Below are 24140 nucleotides of genomic sequence, written 5' to 3'. Positions count from 1 at the left end.
ACTACAGCATACCCATCCTACTCTAGGACCAGTAAACTGTATTTTGTGTGGTGTGGGGATAGATCCAAAGGTGGTGGGACTTTAATGGGAATAAGACTCCTGATCTGAGAGGCACCACCTGTGGGGCAAGAAGCCTGAGAAGGGTCAGAATTTTCAACCTGGGTGGTGGGTGGGGTTCTGAATTTCAAGACAGAGAAAGGGAAGAAGATACAAGCTATGTAGCAGGGATTGTAGGAAGCAGCGTGTGAGCCTTGAGGAAGTGGGATGATCCACAAGGAGAAAATTTTGCTCAGGATCAATTCTTCTAAAATGACCTGTAGTGGTATGTCAACAGATGTTGACCTAACTCCCCCCACATGTGATACCCTGCTGCACCTGTAATCCCTCATCCTCTTGTGAATGGATTACAATGTACCCTTTGCAAGCTTGAGAACACTAACAATGATCTGAAGTCAAGCTTTTTGTATTTCTAATTTTTTGACTGTGCAGAAATTTGGTGTCTATGTACTAGGGAAGAAGCAGACATGCCTCCAACCAGTATATTACTACCAGTGTTTATCTAAGTTTGCTAAAACATGATTGTACAGTCAGTTTCAACACCAGCTGTGTCTAAGTTACACCTGATTCTTGCATCATCTATTTTGCACTATTTATACCTTTCACAGATTTCAATCTGAATCAAAGAGATTGCAGATACCATGGTTGGTAAGCTATGTGCTTTGTTGTTATAAATAGGTTGATCAGATTTACAGATAGCAGCTGATTTCCGTAGCTTTTATCATTCCTTGAGTTCCTTATTTGATCCTTTTCATTCCTTTGGTTCTGATCATTGTCACATATTTGTGTTAGGCTTGGTTTTTGTAGTAATCTCATCAAAGGCCCTAGATTGAATTAGCATTGAAGCCTTGAGAGATTAGAGTGGGTCCTCAAAATCCAAGTCGGGGCTGCACAAAGCAGTGCAGTCATCAAACGTCCTTTCAGATTGCTATATAGCAACTGGAAAGGACATCTGGATTTGTAAAAACAGCCCAATTTTTTCTTTCTCTTGGTCTATCACTGTTTCAAAAATCTGTCCATCCTTTATCAGTCAGTGATTGGGAGCACCGCTTTTATCCTTTCTCGCAGGAATCAGTTGAGGTTTGGCTAGCAAGGCACGGTGGTTACGCAAGACTTGGCCCTGGGCTCTGGATTGCACGACGGACCGGAGAGAGATCTGCGGAGTACATGGGGGCGGCCTGACCGGCTCTAGCTACTCCACTGGAGTGCTGCCCACTCCAATATGTGCGCTTACAATTGCTGAACGAGTAGTGAAGAAAAAAGGCTCCGCGTGAAACTTAAACCCCCAGTTTGACTGAAAAGGGTGGCGGGCGGGAAAATAAAAAATTCTGAGAGCTACTAAGAGACTAATTGTAATACGCTAGTGCTGAAAACAATCAATTTAGATGAGAAAAATTGAAACGAAGAGAAATGATAACTAATGGAAAGTGATTTTTTTCGAATTTTTTGATTTTTTGTGAGTGAAAGGGAACAAAGGATGGCCGGGCACCACTTTGGAACGAGACATGGTACATGAAGGACGAGAAACAATGGAAATCGCACTGCGCTAGAGCACGACGAGTCACGTATAAGATGATCGTCGATTTGCTTATTTTTTGTTGCACCTCTTTCCTAAGTTGAATCTTTTTGCCACTCTTGCTTGGACCGACACCTAACCTCCTACAGATTCCCTTATGTTAATACTATGTACCAACTACAATTCCCATCATTTTCTTAAGCAGGATTCAAGTGAGGGCTTTCGAGACTCGTTCCGAGTAAGACACTTCCTGAACGTTGACTCGGCCTATATGGCATCTGCTAATATTTGACACCAGAAATCCTCAACGCGTTTGATCGCATTGTTCCTGACTCGTTATGCTGCCCTACCTTGATCACACTGACTGGCATGTCCACTCCTAGCATAACGGGGAGGATGCTTTCTAGGGATTTCTTTGATCGAAGCGTTGAACAGTCGTGTCTCAAAATCTTGATGTTGAAAGTCTTGAAAGTCTTGAGTATATAAAGATTACATCAAAGATATGTTGTATGATTCCTTGTCCGCAATCTAACTTTTTTCCAACTTTCCAACTAATCTTTTTTACTAATCCATCACTTATTCAAGTTTTTTTGATCTCTTTCTGTCGTTTCAAGATCTTTCTTTCAAAAATCTTAATTCCAACTTTCATTATGAAATCTAACTCACTCAAAGCATCTGTTTTCTTCGTAGCTTGCGTTGTTGCTGCAAGTTTCGAGAAACGTGATACGGTCCCCACTGGTATTTATATTTTGTTTATTGTCATGCGTTTGTTTTTGATGCTCATGAAATTGAGGTACTCCCTATTTTTCGATAGATGCCGATATCCTCAACTTCGCGTTAACTTTGGAACATTTAGATTCTGCTTTTTACTCACAAGGTTTGAAAAAGTATGATCAAGATGCATTCATTAACGCTGGATTTAGGTTTGTGCTTTGAAATCATCTTGTATCATTTGTTAATTCTTTTTCGTATCTAAAGTATCAAGTCCTCCTTTTTTTCCCGATTTCAGTATGTCAACGCGTCAATCCATTCAAACCATTTCGAATGATGAGGCTGCACATGTTAGCTTTTTGACTTCAGCTTTACAAGCTGCTGGTGCCACCCCTGTACAGGCTTGCAATTATACTTTCCCCTACACCGATGTCAAATCCTTTTTGGCAGTCTCTCAGGTTGGTAATCATTTATTCTAGTCTTCAAGTTCACTCATTGATTAGCTTTACTGACTTGCATTTTCTTGTGTTGATCAGATCTTGGAGGGAGTCGGTTAGTTTCTTGATCCCTCTGTGTTGTTTCCCTTCCTTTGTCTTTTTACCTAAATCAATACGTGCTATCTCTAGGGGTTTCGGCATTTTTGGGCGCTGCCGCATCGATCAAGAACCCGAATTATTTGGTAAATCTCGTTTTAAATAGATAATTGTTAACCCTCACAAGAATTCAATGATACTGACTGAAATTGACTATTTTAGACGGCTGCCGGTTCGATCTTAACCGATGAAGCTCGTCATAACGCTTATGTTCGTTTTGTAAATGGAGAATCACCTTTTCCCACTGCATTTGATACACCTTTAAGTCCAAAAGAAATCGTTACATTAGCCACTCCATTCTTTTTGAATTGTCCAACCGGTTCATCACCTGCTTTTCAAGGTTTTCCAAGTCTTAATATAACTGGAAATCTTAAACCTGGTTCAAAAATTACAATTTCGACTACTAATTCTACTGGAGCTACTCAATGTGCTTTCTTGAGTGGTTTAAATTCAACTTTTAGTTCTTATTCTAATGGTCAATGTCAAATTCCAAGTGATGGTAAAATTGGAGGTGGTCAAGTGAGAAATCATATCCTTTTGTGTCATTTACCGAATAGAATTGAAACTGATTGTTTTTCGGACCATGATATCTTAATCAGGTTTACGTGTTTTTGACCAATGCACAAAATGTCACTGATGCTACTACTGTGGCTGGGCCTGGGATCATGGAGATGGATACCCCAGGTGCTCGACAACCTATTGGTGGAATGAACAAGGTGAAAAACTTTTCTCGTGATATGAATGAGATATAAAGAGCTAAAGAGACATTTATGACTTTTCTAGACCTTGGGTTTGGCTAATGTTTCAACGGCCAATGGAGCAACTGACGGTCATAGTGGTGCCAGTAGTGATGCTTCATCTATAAGAACTGGATCTATCTTATTAGCTTCAGTTTTAGCTGCGATGGTTTCTTTTGCTTTCTTGTGAGAAAGATTGAGAAGCTGAGAAGACGGATTATGAAAATCTTGTGATCTGTTTAATTAGTGATACTAAGTCTTGTTTACTTGATCATTAATTTTTGTGTTGGCTAGTTTACTAAGTTGGTCTATCTGTTAACTTCACTCTTAATAATATTACATTCTTTTTTCATCTATAATTCTACAAACCCTTGCCTTCCTATCACTTGAACAGTGACACCAAAAACAGGAGGAGTGAAACAATGAGTGAGTCAAAGAGGTGGTATTGGTCAGAGGAAAACGGGATCTTTCCTCCTGACAGCAGAACTATGCGGCACAGATTTCCAAACACCCCTCTCTGAAGTTCAAACTCTTATGATGCATTGAAGAATATTAACAAACATTTTTTGCCATCCAAGTACAAATTGAGCTATGATCAATCAACATAAGATCTGATTAGATGATATTTTATATCTACCATGTTATAGAATATCAAAATGATCTAAAACTGTTCCACAGAATCAACACCATATCTTTGTGTGTATGATATGAAAACTAAAAAGATTTGAAGGACCAAAAAGGAAACCAAACCAAACCAGGGAAAAATGAACTTTATGCATTTTTAATATAAAAACACCAAATAAGTCCAAAAAAACACAACAACAAGAAATAAGACAACATATAAAGGATGATGATGATGATGGTGTTGGTGGTGTAAGAGTAAAGATTGTTTAAGAACAAGTGTAAAAAAGACTAAAAAAAATGTATGATTGAGTAGAGATCTATGAAGGATAGATGATGAAAAAGAAAAGAAAGAAGATAGGCAGGGTATGGTATTTACAGAAAATTGAAATGAAAATACTTAATAAATCAACTCAAACAACAATCTCTCGAGATGATAATAAGAAAAAAAAGAAAAAAGAAAACAAATCATAATTCACAAATTAAACACACACACAGACAGAAAACAAAAAATCAACAACTTTTGATTGAACTTCACTATTTGAACTTCAATTTTCAATTTTCTTTCCCTTCCTTCTTCAATCCTTCCGTTTCTTTTCATCTCCTTGATTTAACCTATCACTTACGACGTGTGAAAGTCTATGACATTCCGCGTAAGTCAAACACATACGATTCAATTAGAACGTCATGAAGAATTCTGATTCTGAAAACACAAACTTACCTTGTTCAACAATGCCAGAGTCTTTACTACCGATAATTGAACATACTCTAAATCTAAACTAACTACATTTTCCTTTTGTTTTTCCAACTTTTATACGGCATAAAGGAAGAATCAAACTTCATTCAGATGAATCACTTTACAAAAAAAATTGACCGAGCCAACTTACCAAATCATCAATTTTCAAATCCATCTCCAAAATCGCCTTCTCTCTTCCTTTATAATGTAAACCAATGATAAAAGTCCCAGGTGAAGGTGATACGATTTGAAAAAAGATATTTGCCCTCCTGTAGAAAACGAATCAGTAAGCTTCCAAAGGAAAATCCAACACGTAAACACACATACCTATTCTCTGGTACATTACTCTCTGTGATCACCCCATCTTTCTCAAATTGACCATGACTAAACTTAAAGGGTCCTAATCCTAACGATTTACTTTGTTTCCTTTCTTTACCATCAACCGATACAACCCCAACACCACCACCTACCGTCTTACTACCTTTCTGATTGCCGGCGGATGTCATTCGAACATTCTGTAGATATGCTTTATACTGTTCGAGTTGTGATCGTAGGTATGCATTATGATCCCCTATCGTCTTGAATACAGCTTCAAGTGATCGAGTCTCTAAAAGGACCTTCTCTCGCATATTACCTAGATGAGTCAATTCAGCTGCAATTTCATCCATTAAGAGTTTATGTCCATCTTTTCGGTCTCCCAACGATTGGATCTCTTCTAATTCTCGTAACATTTCCTTCACCTTCAATCCTTTTCGAACCAATACCGCGTCTTTAGCTGTAGCCGCTCTTTCGGCAATATGTGCCAGATTCATGGGCCGTTTATCGGTTAAGGTAGGAATCGATCGAATCAGCTGTACAAAGATCGATTTGGTTTCCATATAAAGGATATCATTTTGTGTTAAATTGTTTTCAGCCATCAAAGCAGTCGTGATATCCTGAATCGGCATTTCCCATCGACTGTAAAGTGGAAGTTCAATGGCTCGGTTTTCTTTTCTAGGTACTTGTCCAGGGGCCGGCCCCAATTCATCCAACAGTATCCGCAGATGTTGTCTTTCATTTCGAGCCTAGGATGAAATGGAGGGTAAGATGTCGTCGTTTGCCTGAAGGGGTAAAATGCATCTAGGAAGGAAGTAAAAGAAGACAAACTAGGTGATCCAGATGTTGAACGAGAAGAGAATGGGTATTGTATAGCTCATTGAGCGTGATGTTGATCTGTAAATCTTTTTTGGAAAGCGCCATGTATTGATCCATCTAGGTGCATAAATCCATGATATCTTCAGTAATTGACTTGTTGATGAGTCTCGCCATCAAGGTTATGATTCAACGCACCTCCAGTGATTCGTAGAAATCCTTCACATCGCAGAGCGCATTCAAAAATAAGTTGATACGAGTCTTGTTGTTTTCTACAAACGGATTCAAGCTCATCATATATGCTTCCTTTGAATATGATGGTTTGTTTGCCAAGTTCTGCAACATTTTTGCTATCTGATTCATACTCAAATTAATTCAATTCAATGTTAAGCGAAAGTCGAATGAAATTGCAGAGTCAAATATAGGCAAAACCAACCAAAGTCAATGTCCGTCGTGGGTGTTTGGCAGTCGTAGGTAAATTATCGATAAGCATGTAAGCTTGAGGCGTCACAACTGCGGGATTGATAAACCTCAAGAAAAAAAATCCGCCGATCAATGAACAGATCGCAATGTCCGTCGCTTCGGGATATTTACGCTGATTTGTGATAGGTGTCGAGGTGAGATTATGTCAAAGTGGTCGTACAGACGTATCACGGTTGGATATTCAAAAAAGATGACAAATAAAAGACGGATTCCTGGAGGTCAATTGGATGTAACGGAGGCAAGATATGACCAAAGGTGGGCAATCCGATGGGGTTATAAACTAGATGAAAAAAGTACCTTGGTAAGACTACGAATTTGTTTACATATCCAACGAATCCCATACGGCACGCTGTTCAAGCTTTCGATGATGGTCATCAAGAAGCTGTTTGCGATTTCCATCAACATGGCCAGACGGGGTGCAATGATGTTCTGGACGTCTATGTTGGCAGCAGCGATTTCAGGCGATATGCCACGGGGAAGGTCAACGGGTAGAGAACCAGTTTCTTCTTCAATTTGTTGAAGCATCTGATCGTACACCTGCGTAAAGTTGTTTGTTCAGTCACGCGCATATAATCATGTGGACAAATGACTGACTCGGAAAGGGATAGAACAGTACCTTGAGTGGATTGATTTCCAGGTTCAACTCTTTATGTTCAATCAGACTATTGATACGCTCGGCCAAGACACTCTTGAGATAACTCTGACCAGGACCTCGCCGAGTATAAGTCGTCATCATTCTCGATACCGGCGTATTGGCTCGGAGTAGTGATCCAAAATCGGTTGCCATCTCAAATTGAGCAGACAAAACTGACTGTTGAGCATGATATGATGAGGTTGATAGAGAGGAGACATCAGTTGTCCCGCGTATTGATTCAGTCAGTCAGAGATTGTATCAGGAATCAAAGACAAGACCTGAAACATGGTTAACAGCAAGTGTTCTTCTCGATTCTCGTACTGATTACCATAAAGCGTGAACATCACAGTTTGAAGGAGAGTATCAATTTCGCCCATGGAAACTAATCTACATAAGGCGGCGATATGTCTTGGTTCGCTTTGAAGTAAGAAGAATAGATTCGCGTATTGCTGCGGGGAAAAAACCGACATCGTTAAACGAAGGGAATTTGAGTTGAGTTGACATGATCGAAAGGGCTCACTTGAGTCCGTCTGTCATCTAGATAAAGTCCTTCACTTTCGTCTGCTTCTTCGAGATGCTCCCGAACTTCTTCCCTCTCATCCAAGGCCATTCGCTATGGAAAGAGTTTCAAAAAAGACGCGTCACGGTCAACCCAGAGATAATGAATTTGAGAAAAAGCTCATAGCTTTCGATCACTCACATTTTGAATGAGCAATGCGATCCGTGAATCAAGATACCTGACATCTCTTTCCAAAACAAAGTTCTTTTTGGATTGAGATGAGATTCTGGCTTTTAAGTCTCGTAGTGTCTTTTGAGCTGAATCAGATCGGAATGCCAAACCGAGAGTTTAGTCAGCAGTGGGGATGACGAAATGACTATTAGATCCAAGTTCATTCACCTCGAGCCAATTCATCCTCGATCTCGGTATCATTTTCGGCCGCCATCGAGTAAAGCTGGGTGACCGAGTATCGATTTCCATTTCTGAGCATTGAAATTCAAAATAAACGTTGAAAAGCAAGGTATGAAAGCTGAGTGTAAGTATTTGATTGTCCAAGTGCATGTATGCGCCTATGTATGATATGGATTTGAATGGGAAGAGAAGAATGGGTGTTCTGAGTGTGTTTACCTGACTGATTCACGATTTGAAGTAAGACCGGGACCTGAGCCAGTGATTGAGAGCCCGCGTTGTTTGATTCCAGCGCTACTTGCTGCCATGTTTTAGTTGAGAGGATCGACAATGAGTTGAGTTGTGGTGAATTGATGATGAGTTGATTTGTTTTGATGATTTGAAGATAGTTTTAAAGTTGATTTGATATGGTAATGGTGTTTAATGAGAATGTTAATGAGAATGCTGAGCTCGGTCTTGATGAGATGACTCGATAACTTTAAACTTTAAGATGGGCTTTTCTGTCAAGTAAGCCAATTTAAACTGATTAGTCAAATCATAGAATCATAATGCAGATCAAGAGATTTAAATTTTCAAATCAAAACAAAATGTATTAATCTTCAACACCTTTTATTTTACTACACTTCTACAATTAAACTCAACTCACTCTAATTCAAGGCCGATTCCACAACAAGAAGAAGTATAAGATTCTGACCTTCGTCCCTCTCCTTATCAAGTCAGCCACCTCATCAGCAAGGAAAGTCGTCTTATAAATTCTACATATACTGGGCCCAGTAACCACTAAAAGTTTTAGATCCATCAAATCATAGTCTTTCATGTTCTAGATACAACACCAATCTCAGTCCAGAAGATCTAACTTTGGACTTACCTTTCAAATTCATCAGCCAAACTCCGGTTTCTTCAAAACTGATCTCTGCTTATGTCATTTTTGCATAAAGGAGGAGTCTGAGATGAGAGTCAAAATTTAAAATCTTAGATATTTTAATTGACTTGCATAGTTCTTCTGGCATATGAGGTACATTGAAATTTATTTTGCAATGGTCTTTTCTTCAAAACAAATGAAAAATTACACCTGAACAAATCAAAATCAATTGCACACTTATTTTGTAAGAAAAGGACATTGATTTCTCTTACTTACACACATTTCACCGTGAGTTTTAATTACACTATTACCAGCTATTACCTGATAGAAATCATGAGAACTGGAGATGAGCATATGTCCCATCTGATGATCCAGAGAAATAAATGAGACTGTCAATACAAAAAAATGGACAATCACCCATAGGTGCATCCACACTGGGCTTCAAATGACTACTTGTATTTTTTTGTACATTTCAGAAGCTAGTTATCTCAATTGCTCAGTAGGAACATACTATGCATTGTGTTTTCCAACACATTAGATTGCATAGAATCCTGTTCCTTGATTGAAAGCTTGGTTGAAATCTCGAATTCCATGATGGACCAGAGAGTTTAGATTGGGTTCAAATCCAGATGACTGTACTGGTTACTTCAAGTTTACCATCCTTGCTCTGAGATGCCACTTGAAGGTGAGTTTAAAGTGATGGAATGGACCTTTCAAGTAAAAACATTGATCCATATATCCCGAGGACTTGGGCCCAAAGGAACGCACAACTGCACCTATCAATGTGTGTGACAAAGAAAAGCCACTGTTTTTGGAGTGGGTTTTGGGTGGCTTGGGACATTGAAAGACCCCACTACACTTTTCTGAAATTTGCAGTAGGCCAAAATGTCTACCTCAATGAAGGATTTCATCTGAACCTTTGACCCTGTAACACCTTTGATTTTGAATATATTGTAATGCAACAGCCAAAAATCAGAGGCATGTTTTGGGCCTCAGAGTCTGTTTTTTGTGCCTTTTGATTTTATGCCACAGTGAGGGAAGCAATGGGGCTCATAGCGGGTTTGCCTGATATCTCTCACTAATGCACATTCTGTTTAGTTCTTGGAATCTCAAGGTAAGTATGTACTGTAGAGCCCAGCAACTGCTAATCAGCTTTTTGTCACACACCTCAATAAATCCTTGAAACCAATCTACACCACGGGGCGGGTGGCACATGACGCTCATGTGAGATGTTGCTCTGCCATTGAAATAGGTGCTGTCCACCTCATCATAATCATAACCAATGTGAGTTACACGTGCCAGCTAGTGTGGGCTTCACCCAATTTGTTCATGCTGCTACAACGCAAGGACTCGCCGGATGAGCCGGTGAGTCATCTCACCTTGTTATGATGTGAGAAGGCTCACACAATGATAAGGTGATATGACTCACCTTCTTGAGAGTGTGAGTTAGACTTTGTGGCAACCAGGTGAGATAGCTTGTACTCCTGTAGTGTAAGTTGGAGCTGGTGAGCAATGGCTCATTGTAGTGGTCTTTTGGCCTTGTCATGGGATAGCAACTTTCAAATCAAGCTGGGATGTTTTGGTTTTTTGCTCACGGGATGGAATTGAAGACTATGACCAATCTATCTTTTGCATTGACAAAAGATACAGATGGTAATTACCCAACCAAGGGAAATGATATTGAGAAAAAAAAACAAGAAAAAAATATGATGAAAGGACAACAAGATGATCAACATGAAACAAAAAATGAGACTTTGATGGAAATATTCGATGTTGTGCAATCAAGTGTGCTGCTATATTGATCACCCATTTGTAAGCTTCAAAACCATGAGCTTATAAGTCTTTTTGTTTTTTTCTCTTCTGTTGACTTTTATCATATCTCTATTGTCAGGGTGGCTACTGATATAACGTACAGAAAGGTCTAGTCTATCAACTCCGTACGTGAGTCCTGACAAGTTATTCCGCTGGTTACGGGGAATAAACACTGTTCCTTCTAGCAACGCAGCAACAGTTACGGAACTAGTTCCGTACCTGAGATACCGGTGCGGTAGCTGAAAAAAGGTACTGCGCAAAAGCAGTACCGGGTACCGTGTATGAACGCAGCTACAGTACTTGGTTCCGTGCATCAATGTTGCGCTCGCCTTACAGCTCCAATCCCAGTATCGTAGCTTTGTCACAGAGCAGGTACGGTATAGTACCGGTACCGCCATCAGCGAAGACGGTACGGCACCGTGCCGTACCAGAGCAGGTACTGCACAGTGCCGTGACTAGTACCTCGACTAGTACCTTGAGTTGTACCACATCAAGAAATATAATATCCACATTGTAACCAAGTAAAAAAAAAGTAGAGAAAGAAAACATATAGAGAGAATAGACAAGAAATTTGAGAAGAGAAAAACAAACATATATTACTATTACTGAGCTCATCCTCGTCTCTTTCGAGCTTTTCCATCATTCTCAAGAGTGAGTTTCATGGCATCTGAAGCCTGTTGAAACTTCCCTTTGATCTCTACACCTTCTACCGCCCACATACGTCCGGAAACCAGCCTTTCGATCGGCCGAGGCAAGAGGGAGCTTTGGTCAGCAGTGCAAACCTCCGCAGCCGATGAGAAGCATCTCTCTACTGGGCATGCTGATCCACTGATTGCTAAGTAATCGCGTGCCAGGTGGCTGACAATAGGAAACTTTCCTTCATTCACCTGCAAGAGGAAAAAGTCGCAAGTCAGTTGGTTGGACGATAAAAAGCAGATACAGTATATCTCACACTCCACCATGCCAGAGCTAGGTGCGGATTCTCTCCCACCTCCAGCGCGGGCTCTTCTGCCATCTCCAAGTAAGAACAAAGCTCGTTAGCTGTGTTCTTTCGATGCTGCTCTTTGTGACAAAGAAAATCTTCATCGGTGGTGCCTAAAGAGTGACCTGATCTTGCTGCAGTTGAAGACGATGTTGAAGTGTATGGACCGTTAACTTCGAGGTCACCCTTGGTTTTTTCATAAGCAGATTCAATGAGAGATTTCGCGTAATTTGTTTCAGTTGAGCCCGCTCCAAAAGCATAGTCGAAATAATCCAAGCGCAGACTTGGATGCATGATGGTAGCCAGGATGAGCGTGTCTGAGGCGAGAGCCTCTTTGAGGTACGCATCGACACGCACTAACATTGCATGATACATTGGAAAAAGCGGTTCAGCCCTTGATTTGGTCGCATCGATTTTCTTCTGAATCTTCTTCTTAAGCTGAACATATTCGCGGATGACTAAAGATCCCGTTGGTCCATCTTGTTCGAAGAACTTCGTCAAATCTTCGAAATCCTAAAGTGATTTCATAATGATATTGTGGTGTTAAATGCCAATTGAGCATCCACATGACCCAGATTAAAGACAAGACACATATTTACCTGAAGTGTCTCCATGATGTCTCGCACTTGGCGCCACTCGTCAGGTGTGATCATTGCTTTGCTGAAAATTCCACGGGGACGATGAACATCCGGTGGTAATGGGGCTTCGCCAGGCCGGGCCTGATGATTACCTTTTCGAGGTGGATCCATCTGGTCTTCCTTGAGGATTTGATCGATCACCTAAAAGACATGAAGGTGAGAAATTTATAATTTTGGCACTGAGAACACTTCACTTACCTCACGGGCATTATAAAGCCTTCGCCAGCACTGAAGTTTGATATTCCACCTGATTCCATAACCAGGAATCGGTCGAGGGAGCTTTTTGGAAAGCATAGATTGACACATCGCGTCAAATAGGCCACACATGACTGCCGAGCCGCCAATCTTTCGCCCGATGACATCAAGCTAGGAGCAAATATTTGCTTTAGAATTGAGAATTTAAAAAAAAAATTAAAGAGAAAGGAAGGATAACCAACCTTGGTGATCAGACTGTGGACCGCGTTGGCCTCATTGCGATCGCTAGCCTGCAACTCAACATCCTCACGGGTCACTTCAGGTTCCAAATGTGGCCCGTCCTGAACATCATACCAATCCGCGGTTTCTTGTGCTTCAGAAGACTTAAGATCAGCGTCGTCAATTTCGGGCTCTGCATCAAGGTGACCGTCGTCCTCGGTAGTCTGCAAGGTAACTTCTTCACCGTTGGTCGCCTCTTCTTCTTTGGGGATAGAATGTAGAGTGTTTGTTGGTATAGGAAAGTCGCCTAACATGGTTGATTTAACCAGGGGAGGTGGTGGCGCTTTAATTCCGAGGCCTTGCAATCCGGCGTTGACCATTAGGGCCAGCTTGTGGCAAACACATCGCACTCGGTGCTTCTCGTGATTCCAATCGAAGATCTCGTTGTTTTCGGCACTATGCTTCGTCAATCGCACTTGCATTGCTTCGGCTAAGGTATTGTTGTTGCTTCCGGAGTCGTGAGTCTGGTCCAACATGTGGATATCAAAAAGGAGGTAAGCTAAAAAAAAAATAAACAAAGAAAACATAAATTACTTATCTTGGTATGGATACCGTGTTTGGTCAAAAGATTGATCAACGGCTCCGCGAGCCAGTCACCCTTGTGGTGCCATGCAATCAGCTTAAGGCACAGGTGACGCGTGACGAACTCCCAGTCCTTCGTTACAAAAGTAACGGTGGCCCCAAGGAATCCATAACGGTTACCCTTGGTGGTCCACGCGTCATGTATAAGTCCAAACTTGCTTTTAAGATCCTGTACAAGGAGAATAGAGATATAATCAATGTTTTGATTAAATATATAGAGCAGGGAATTAAACAAATTGTTAACTCACCTTGAGTTCCCCAAAAACCACAGCTCTCATTTCCATATACGCCTCGTGTGTGAATCGGGCCACCCACATTCTCCCCAACAAGTGGGCGTTGGGATTGGCATACCTAAATGAAGCCCAAAGATAAGGGTCCTCGACGCGGCGCCACGGTTGCGCAGTTCTAATAACCCACATCCCAAGCATCTGATTCAGGATCTTGTTGTCAAACTTCGGAACCACAAGAGCGTAAGTTGAGATAGAAGTTTGTCCTTCTGCAGTGTTGGCGGCTGCGTTGCGACATTCGAATTCGGTTGGGGGGAGCAGACATCCAGCCTCGATGGCTGCGTTCCTTTGCTTGCATCCGGGCTTCCCAGACTTCGTAGGCTGCTTCGATCCATCGCGATGGGCCCATAGGCCGGATGTACCTCCTGCACTGCAAACATCGACTTTGCAAAACTTGCACGGAAAGGTGCCTAAGACACCTGGGGGCTGAGGATCGTTGAGAAAAGGAAATGATTGAATAGTTATGAAAATCAACATCCTTTTAAAACATGGAATAAAATAAAAGCTTAGAAGAGAAGATAAAGGAAAGTCTTACATCTTTGGGACCTTCCTTCGCTTCTTCATAGTAATCTTGCACAGGACCGTACCGATCATCGTCGTCAGAGTCGTTCACAACTTGGGATTCCTTGACAACCTTGCGGTTCTCCTCGTCAGAGTCCTGGACCAGGTCGATTTGAAGCTTCACAGAGCTTGAGGTAGGTAAGCGGGATTGTTTTTTGGAATGGCTGGTAGTTTTGGAACCTCTTGAAGTCTTCTTGGATGCCTCCTTAATCTTTGAGGATCTGGATGCCTGGCGAGAGGTTTTCTTGATTGGTGGTGGGAGGCTTGAGTCAACAGCAGATTCAGAGTCATCACCGTTGTCCTCAATGACTGATGGAGTTCGCTTTCGTTTCTTACGAGCAGTAGTACTTGTAAGAACTGAAACGTCGGATTCGGAATCGTTATCTTCACGGCGTTGATAAGAACGTCGAGAATCTCTGGGTAATGTTATCATATGAGATTGCTTTCTAGCTGGAGAAGGACGAGTGCTACGACGGTTTGCTTGCGAGACGGATGATGAAGACATGTCGATTGGGTGGCGTTTGGACAAAATCGATAACCTAGGAATGAAATTAATGAGACTAGAGCGAAAATCAAAGCAGTGTGATTTGAAAAGGACCAGAAATGGATTGGTTCAAGATGATGGAAGGAAATGGAATGGAACAAAATGATAGAAGGAATGGGACAAACGTTTGACGTGGTAGCAAGGGCCTGCTGTTATAGCAGTTCTCCCCACCTTGTGACACTCGGATGTGGAAGAAAATAGCCATGAGGAGCCTTGATGTGAAACTGTTGATTGGATCGGGGTATGTATCGACGCAAGGAGTTGAGAATGATCGAAAAGGATTCGTTATGGCCAGGTTGGGATGTTGGTGTGTGATCCTGGAAAGGACACCTGTCGCCCCCTTGCCGGATTAGATATATAATCTAGGTATTGTACAGAAATATAGGTACGGTACGGTACAGTAGCCGTGTTTGCGGGTACCGGTACTCTATAGTTCCGGTGCCTTGCTCAAAACGCCGGGACTGTACCTGGTACCGTACCTTATGCACAAAACTGACTCTTGGGCCTTCCAGTACTGTAGCCGACACCGGTTACGGTACTTATAGGTACGGCACTGGTCAACTCAGTGACGGTACTGCACGGTACCGGTACCAGTGCAGTCACTGTTGCTGCGTTGCTTCTAGTAAAGTTATCAGAACCGAACAGAAAGGATATTAGCTAATGATTAACACTCTTTATTCCTAGGTAAGGCACTTCAAAACTACAGGCCCACTACTCGTTAGCAGATGATAGCGGGTCTAGCCTAAGCCGTAGTCATTCTCAAAACCCAAAGGTAATGAGTAGCCTGCGATAAAAATCGACAGGAATATTGCCATCAAAAGATGTCACAAAACCTGGGTCCTTGACCAGTGGAGAGTGAAGAAACTAACTAGTGTTATTGTCAATAGGGATTCTGTTCGGCGAATGTATTGAGAAGCTGCTTGGGGGGATCTATTCCACAAGCAAGGGATGGACGTCTTATATAGGCGTCCATCTCTGCTAAGTACAAATAAGGAAGTAGTTTAGAGATACAACGTGATGATGTCAGGGACATCGAGATAAAGTGAGGATGGCCGGATCCGTTCGTACTTGGATCCGGTCGACAACATTGATAGACGAATCCGGGGGATTTGTCAACAAAAAGAAATGTGAGTACATTTTTAGAAAAGCACACAAAGTGAAAAGAAAAAGCACTCTTAGAAAAAGCGCTGAGAAAGAAACGGGTAACAAAGAGAACAAAGGGATTCAGGGTATCACATCACCCCCTTTTTAAGTATGGAAACTTCCTAGTTTTCAGGGCGGTTCTCATTGTGTGTGAGTTCGTCGTTTACCACTTCTGACGCACCGTGTAAGTAATAAGAAAGTGTGCTTAAAGCTCCGGTGGAGAAGTCTCTAAGATTTTTATTTGTTTCATCCGTGTATAACTCATTATGTAATTTTATCGCGAGATCTACTAGGTATTCCTCTCTTCGTGCCAACATTTCTTCTCTTTCCATGTTAACACTGGGTTCCGTTGCTTCTTTGTGCGCGTTCGTCACGTTTGTGGAGTTCCCTAGAGGTGTAGAAGAATTCGTCGGATTCTCCTTTGAAGTGTTTCAAACGTACGCCATTCACATTAGCACTCAGGATGTGACCGTTAGCGGTCATCAGCAAATACGTACCGTTGGGGTAACAAGTTCTAATAATAAAAGGTCCGTCCCATTTTGGGTGAAGTTTTGAAGGTCGTCCTTCGAAGCTTCTGAGGACAAGGTCTCCTGTTTTAAGACTTCTTTCAGTGTAAGATTCTTCTGTGGAGGCGTTTCGTTCTTTGGCTCTCGTATTAAGGTCCTCGATGAGCTCTGCGCGTGTGACAGCATGTTTTCTAACTTCTACGTTCCGTTGCCTATGAATCAATTCCATGTTTTCGATGGAATCATTGAACTTTATGCTCACCTTTTCGGATGGTAAACGCGCCTCGCTCCCGTACGCCATAAAGTAAGGTGAAGCCTTCATTGCGTGTGAGTACGATGCTCTATAGGCGAACAAGCATGAGTTTACGTAGCCGTCCCAACTGTCTTGGTTGTATGGACTACAGAACTTCCTTAACGCATTCACGAATGTTCCGTGAAATCTTTCGATCAAGCCGTTGGCTTGAGGATGATACGCGGTTGTTGTAATGTGCCTGATTCCGTGTTCTTCCATAAATTGTTTGAATTCTCAAGAGATGAATTCAGACCCGTTATCCGTGGTGATCTCTACCGGTAGGCCGTGGTTCAGTATTATTTCTCGTATTAAACTGATGGCAGCGCTTGCTGAAGTTCTTTTCAGAGGTTTAGCGTACGCCCAGCCTGTCCCATAGTCTATTGCCGTTACTAAAAATTGATTGCCGTGGGCGGTCTTTATCAGCGGCCCTACAAAGTCCATTCCCCACTTGCGGAATGGTTCGCCTCTGATAATCATCTGAATAGGTAATTGATGTTGTTTGGTCGGGGCTGCGTGTATTTGACACGATCGGCATAATGCAACCGTCTTCTTGACCGTGTGGTTCAGGCGAGGGAACCAATCACACTTCTTTGCTGCGGTTAGCACGTCCTCGACATTCCGGTGGCCTAAATCTTCATGTATTTGAAAAACCATGGATTCGGCTTCCCCTTCATTGGTAGGCACAATTTGCGGCATGTCGCTCAAATTTTCGTCTTCGTACAACACTAAGTGGCTGTGCACAATACGAAACAAGCCGTTCCCAATTGTTGCGGGGTCGATTCCAGCCAATATCTTCATTTTATATTTGACCAGGGTCTTATAGGGGTCGTTCTCTTTATCTATGCTAAATAATGGTTGCGCCACCTCGGGTGGATCATCATCAAATATTGTGTTAGGTTTTCGAGATAACGAATCCGCTGCCAGTTGGTCTTTGCCGGGTCTATAGATTATGTAAGCGTTGAAGAATTCTATCTCATCGACAAAACGGGCAAGACGCCAATTAATGAACTTTTGAGTTTTAAAATGTTTGAGCGATTCATGATCTGTTCTGACTAAGATTGGCAAACCTTCTATAAACCCTCGAAAATGTTTTAACCCATGGACTATAGCAAGGAGTTCTCTCTCCTGCGCGCTATAGTTCTGTTCTGTTTTTGATAATTTCCTTGACTCGAAAGCAATAGGGCGAAGATTACTGTTCTTTAGATCCTTCTGATATACAACGAAGTCGAAGTCTCCGGACTTTGGTACTTCGGCTTGTTTGTCCTGTTGTAAAACAGCGCCAATATTCGTTCCAGACGCATCAGTGTCTAATACAAATGGTCTAAAGGGTGTTGGGTGGGAGAGAGGCACGGTGTTGGATAAGCTTTCTTTGAGACTTACAAAGGCCGCTTGCTGACTTTCTCCCCAACTTATAGCCGTTCCTGGTTTCGGGGAGCCCTCCGTGAGCTTATAAATGGGCGAAGCAATGGATGAAAATCCTTTAATGAACCTCTTATAGTATGTACAGAGGTTTAAGAATCCTCTTACCTGGGATATGTTTGTTGGAACTGGCCACTCGGTGATCTTGTTAATTTTATCGGGATTCGTCCTAATACCGTTCCCATCAACAATATGTCCTAAGAATAAAAGAGAGTTCTTGCCCCACTGGCATTTTTTCGGTGAGACTACTAACTTGTTGTCTTTCAAGATCTTAAACACTTGTTTTACGTGGTCCACGTGGTCTTCTTGTGTCCTGGAAAAGATAATGACGTCATCTAAATATACTAGCGCAAACTTGTCGATGACGTCCCTTAGAATGTCGTTCATCATCTCTTGGAACGTCGCAGGCGCATTGCAGAGTCCAAATGGCATCACTGACCATTGGAAGTGTCCTTGGCGGCAAGTGAATGCCATTTTTTCTTTATCTTGAGTCGCCATTGGTACTTGCCAGAAGCCTGATTTCAGGTCGATCGTAGTGAAGTACTTGGCGCCGCTTAAGAACTGGTAAGCATCATCAATCCTCGGTAATGGGTAAGCATTTTTTCGTGTTACTCTGTTCAGAGCACGATAATCTACACATACCCTGGTTGATCCGTCAGGTTTTTTTACCAACAACAGAGGGGAGCTCCAAGGCGAGTCTGTTTTCTCAATTATGCCTTGACTTAGCCCTTCTTCGATGAATTGTCCGATGAGTTGATGTTCTGGAGGTGTCAAGGGCCGTCCGTGAGTCTTGATAGGGCTACTATCGCCTGTATCTATATAATGTTTGTGTTTCCTCTTGACTTGCTTAATTTCTTCTTCGAAACAATCTGGCGCCTCGTCACGAGCGCATCCCTCCAGGATGCTATGCAGGGCGTCTAGGGCCATCGTGTACAGGTTGTTCCCGTTAGGTTTTGGGATGAAGGTATAAACTGCTGTTCCTTTTTCGATTTCGTATTCCATGGTGTTGAAGTCAATTCTTGGTTTATGTTCTTTGAACCAAGGCATACCCAGGATAAGCTCTACGTTCGGCAGGCGTAGAACGTAAGCTTTCACCGTGAACCTGAAGAAGTTGCTATTATTGCAGTCGTCAATCTCTAGCTCGAACATTGCAATCTTGGTTGAGGTCTCGTGGGCACCGTTAGCCAATCTGACTTTTTGTCCCTCAGTTTCTTCGAGCTTGACGCGGTTACGATCCAATTCTAACATCTTTTGTAATTTATGTTCTGAGACGTAGTTTGCGGCTGCCCCAGTATCAAGGATAGTTGATAATGGGTAGTTTCTGAAATGCGAGGTGTAAGTCGGCAGTGAGGAGCTCGAGTCGTTTTGGGCGGCTAGTTCTACGATGTTTAGACTTAGAGAATTTCCTTCATAGATTTCTCCATCTTCGAGACTAAGAATTGCTTCTCCGTCGTAAGCACCTAGGTCCTTTGGTCCACTAACGGCGCCTCCTGTCCACCTAGGCCTCTTTTTGCTAAGGTTGAGAACTCTATTCCATGTTTCGACACTTTCAAGTTCTCTTTCTCCTAATTGTTCTTTCGTTCTTTCTTCTAGAGGCGAGTGGAAGGGGGTATCGGTAAAACCAAAGCCGTCAATGCGTCGTCCATCCATCTCGATCATAGGATATGCTGGGATCTTGTTATCTAACGGCAAGAAGTTCAGATCTTGGTCTTCCCTTGTGTTGGTAATGGGATTGTTGTTTCCTTGATCCGGGGAGGCTGGGGAAAATGGAAGATTTGACATGTTGATGTTTGATGCCTCAAACGGGGTTGAGGGTGAGTAACCAGGCACTGCGCCACATTGCAAATTTACCGTGGAGTTTAGAAAATTGAGTAGACATAGAAAATTATAGAGAAGCTGGCAAGGGTCAGAAAAATATGAAAAAATAATGGGAGGGCCCTTTGATGCATTCCAATTGTCTGGCATATTTTTTCATATTTTTAAAACCACAATGCATATAACACTACACAAAATATAATATCTTCTGGGCAGAAAATACAAAAACCAACAAACAGTGATATTGAGCAGTCTTGGAGAGAGACAAAAATACATAAAAATATGCATATTGTTCCTATGGCTGAGACCTTGAATTTGAGCATTTTTTTGTATTTTTAGTGTGCAGATTGTTGATTGTACTAACAAAAAACCTCCAAGTTTCTCAGATTACAACCTGTAACACGGATTGGAATTTGGCCAAGGGGTGACAAGGGGATATCTGGAATTCTATATCCCTCATATCTTTTGCAATTCTGGGTCAAAACACTTGATAGTTAGCTGATTAGGAAGCAATGAAATGCATTTGAATGTCATGTTAATGCATCAAATCTGTAGCTCCGCTACAAAAAAACCTATTTGTCTTCAAATCCATTAGTCTCTGTGATATGATCTAGTTTAGATCTATCTGTGTAGTTGTGCTGGTCTCTGTCTCAATGAAAGATATAGTCACAGAGTTTGGCTTTCCAATGAACAAAAAATCAAGTGGTTTGACCAAGAATTGACAAAGATATAAGGGATTGTTGAATTCAAATTATGCCCTCCAATGTCTGTTACAGGTTGTAATCTAACAATCCTGGAGGTTTTTTGTTAGTACAATCAAAGATTCTCACACTAAAAATACAAAAACATACTCAAATTCAAGGTCTCAGCCATAGGAACAATATGCATAATTTTGTGTATTTTTGTCTCTCTTCAAGACTGCTCAATATCACTGTTTGTTGGTTTTTATATTTTCTGCCCAGAAGATATTATATTTTGTGTAGTATTATATGCATTGTGGTTTTAAAAATATGAAAAAATATGCCAGACAATTGGAATGCATCAAAGGGCCCTCCCATTATTTTTTCATATTTTTCTGACCCTTGCCAGCTTCTCTATAATTTTCTATGTCTACTCAATTTTCTAAACTCCACGGTAAATTTGCGATTTGGCGTAGTGAGGGCTTGGCGTCCTTTGTGGATAGTTGGAGTATCCGGAGGTGAGTAGTGCCAGCAACGATGGACCAGCTGCGCTTTGCTGCGCTTCGGGCCAGTTAACGGAAGCGCAACGGGATTATTGCTGTAGTAAATCCCCACCTGGGCAGCGCAGCATGTGACCGTTGCGCTGCTGACAGAGCGCAGCGGTTTATCGCTGCAATCAAAACCATAAGATAAAAACGTAGCGTGTCGCAGCGTGCGTTTCGCTGCGCAACGCGCTGCCAAAAGCCAAACACACGCAAATATTCACATGAATCGTATTAAAACAAGATTGAGAGCGATATGGAAAAAAAAGGCCAACAAGTATTCACATGAATGATATTAAAAGAATGTGGAAAGAAGAAAAAGCAAAAGAAACAATAATAAGAGAAGAATGAAAAAACTGGACAAGTATTCACTAAGGAAAATGAATAGAGAATAGCTAGAAGGAATAGAATTTGAAGCATTTCAATAATATAATAGAATGTTCATCCAAAGTTAACCGTGAGCTTGAGATGAATTGTACTCTTTGACAAAATCATTGTACTCAGTAACGTTACAAGCCTCCATCAATTTGATGAAGTCTTTTCCTAAAGGAACCCCCTCTGCCAACCAAAGCTGGCAAGATACCTGCCTTTCGATTGAGATCACCAGTAACTTACCTCGACTTGCAACGCAAACATCTGCTGCAGTGGAGAACATCCTCTCCGGTTCGCATGATGAGGCTGAGCACGATAAGAAGTCCTTGGCCATTGCACCAACCACAGGGTAACGATTACAATGTGTCTGAAGTGCAAAGAAACTGCAATCAGACAGTAGTTTATAAGAGGATAGAAGGTTAAGATACTCACCGCCCACCAGTTGAGTGCAGAGTTTGGGTCACTGAGATCATAGGCAGGTTCCTTCATTCTGTCGCAGCCACGCAAGTAATTGGTGAGTTGGTTGTCATCGCCCATGTCATCACCCTCTTCATCGCTGTAGACATTAAAGTAAGACGCTGTCGAGGTTGAAGGTTGTGATTGTGTTAAATCTTGATTTTTGCCTTGACCCTTATGTGAGTTTTTCATTTGGTATGTCTTGAACTCCTGATTGAAAGTCGCTTCGGCTTGAATGGATTGAGGAGATGTCTTTCCAAAATAGGAATTGAAAAAACAAATTTGAAAAGCAGGATGTAGCATGGTAGCCATGACCAGTGTATCACATGAGAGAGCCTCGTCCAGATACACCTGAGTTTTTTCTTTCATCATTGCCAGCATGGGGTAGAGAGCGTCGCCAGTGTCAAGAGTATCGATTCGTTCTTGCAATATCTTGCGTAATTCGACGTACTCGGGAATGACCATGGAACCAGTGGCTTTCCTGCTTTCCATACGTTTGGTGGCGTCCAGGAAAAGCTGCAATGAAAAAGCCAATTTTAGGAATGAAAACATGTTTTTCCAAAGAAGAATTCTGAGGGGAAATGATGTTCGTTGATCATGTCAAGTTGAAAAACACACAAGTGAAAAACACATACCTTGAGCTCGCTATTGAGATTCCTTACTTGAGCCCACTCCGAAGGCGTGATCGTGACTTCGTGAAAGTAACGATGTGGTTTCCCGTTCTTACGGGGACGACGATTCTTGGCATGAACTCGGGCCAGATCGTCTTTGAGCAGCTGATCGATGACCTGAAGATATTAAATAGAGATCAAGTTAAAACCAATAAACATCATGTGACACCATTACTTACATCTCGAGCATTCCAAGCCTTTTCGCGGCTGATGTACTTTATGTCCCAGTGTATTCCATACGCAGCAATGAGGGACTCAAGTTTGAGACCCATACTCTTCATGACTCGATCATATTCCTCCCGCCATGCTGCAGATCGTGTGATACGACGCAGAATGAAATCAATCTAAGAAAGAAGAAACATAGTTAGAAAATGAAAGAGATATACAATGAAGATATTTCAAAAGATCACTCACCTTATCCAAGAGGGCATTGAGTTTGTTTGCCTTGCGGCGATGAGTAGGCTGAGCTGTTTCACCTTCGGCTAGAAGGACAGGATCAGTTTCGTCTGCTGCATCGGCAGCATCCCATTCCTCCTCTTCATCGGGATCTTGCAACGGCTCATCTTCTTCCTCAGCCCGAGCAACCACAGCTTGAAGATCCGGTTCTTCGTCTGAATCAGGATTGTCAGGAGGAACAGAGACATCAGGTATGTCCGAGATAGGAACATCTTCGTCCACTTCTTCTTCTTCTTCGATGATCATTGGGTTGAAATCAGGTAAAGATCCTCGCATCGCATTCTTGACCTTCCTGGGTGGTGGGGTCTTGAGACCGAGTGCTGAAAGTCCAGATCCCACAATCAAGGCCATCTTGTGGCAAAAACAAAAAATGTGCATACGGTTAGGGTTCCACATGTAATCGGATTGGTTGGGCTGTAAGAGAAATTGATTATGCATTTCCTGAGCCATGGTTTTGTTGTTTGAACCTGAATCAGTTGTCTGGCAGAGGAGGTGGATAAGGAAGTAGAAGTTAGTGGAAATTCGGGTAAAAGAATATGACAATGAAAGTAAATTAACACTTATCTTATTAACTAGACCACGTTTCACAAAAATATTCACCATGGGCTCAGCAAGCCATTTCCCTTTATGTTCCCAAGCAACAAGCTTGAGCGTTAAATGTCGTGCTACAAACTGCCATTTATGATCAATATATGTGACTGCCGCGCCAATGAACGCGTGTCGGTTCCCCTTCGTGGTCCATACATCTTGTTGCAAGCTTATCTTGCTGCTCAAACCATGCGTAGAAGATAACATCAATAACGATGCTCAAGGTGATCAAGTGAAATTAATTATAGTGAATGAAATTATTTATTAAGCTTACCCTGAGCTCGTCAAATACGACCGTCTTCATCAATAAATTTAAGCGCTTTGCTTCGTTA

At 41.9% G+C, this 24140-nt stretch overlaps 3 protein-coding genes across 3 annotated transcripts; 1 reads left to right on the top strand and 2 right to left on the bottom strand.

The window, feature by feature from the left end:
* Positions 1-2383: 2383 nt before the first annotated feature.
* MELLADRAFT_35323 (uncharacterized protein) lies at positions 2384-3629 on the top strand (the record flags this gene model as incomplete). The annotated part of the gene is made up of 6 exons (XM_007408983.1): positions 2384-2496; positions 2583-2742; positions 2821-2836; positions 2911-2963; positions 3040-3396; positions 3477-3629. Coding segments are annotated over 6 exons (852 nt in total), but the record flags the coding sequence as incomplete, so codon positions are not given.
* Positions 3630-4853: 1224 nt separating this feature from the next.
* MELLADRAFT_74667 (uncharacterized protein) lies at positions 4854-8208 on the bottom strand (the record flags this gene model as incomplete). Its single annotated transcript, XM_007408944.1, has 13 exons — positions 4854-4874; positions 4957-5043; positions 5123-5240; positions 5299-6035; positions 6118-6222; positions 6301-6456; positions 6539-6697; positions 6883-7122; positions 7202-7396; positions 7498-7668; positions 7740-7832; positions 7920-8035; positions 8118-8208. The coding sequence occupies 13 exons, from the start codon at positions 8206-8208 to the stop codon at positions 4854-4856; spliced, it is 2289 nt and encodes a 762-aa protein (XP_007409006.1).
* A 5965-nt stretch (positions 8209-14173) lies between these two features.
* On the bottom strand, positions 14174-15073 carry MELLADRAFT_85549 (uncharacterized protein; the record flags this gene model as incomplete). The annotated part of the gene is made up of 3 exons (XM_007408943.1): positions 14174-14182; positions 14299-14884; positions 14994-15073. 3 exons carry the CDS (start codon positions 15071-15073, stop codon positions 14174-14176), a joined length of 675 nt encoding a protein of 224 aa, XP_007409005.1.
* Between the last annotated feature and the right edge of the window lie 9067 nt (positions 15074-24140).

This window comes from Melampsora larici-populina (assembly GCF_000204055.1).
Source record: "Melampsora larici-populina 98AG31 unplaced genomic scaffold MELLAscaffold_14, whole genome shotgun sequence".
In the NCBI taxonomy this organism is placed as follows: domain Eukaryota; kingdom Fungi; phylum Basidiomycota; class Pucciniomycetes; order Pucciniales; family Melampsoraceae; genus Melampsora; species Melampsora laricis-populina.
Note: the sequence above shows the minus strand (reverse complement) of the source record. Positions and strands in the feature narration are given on the sequence as shown.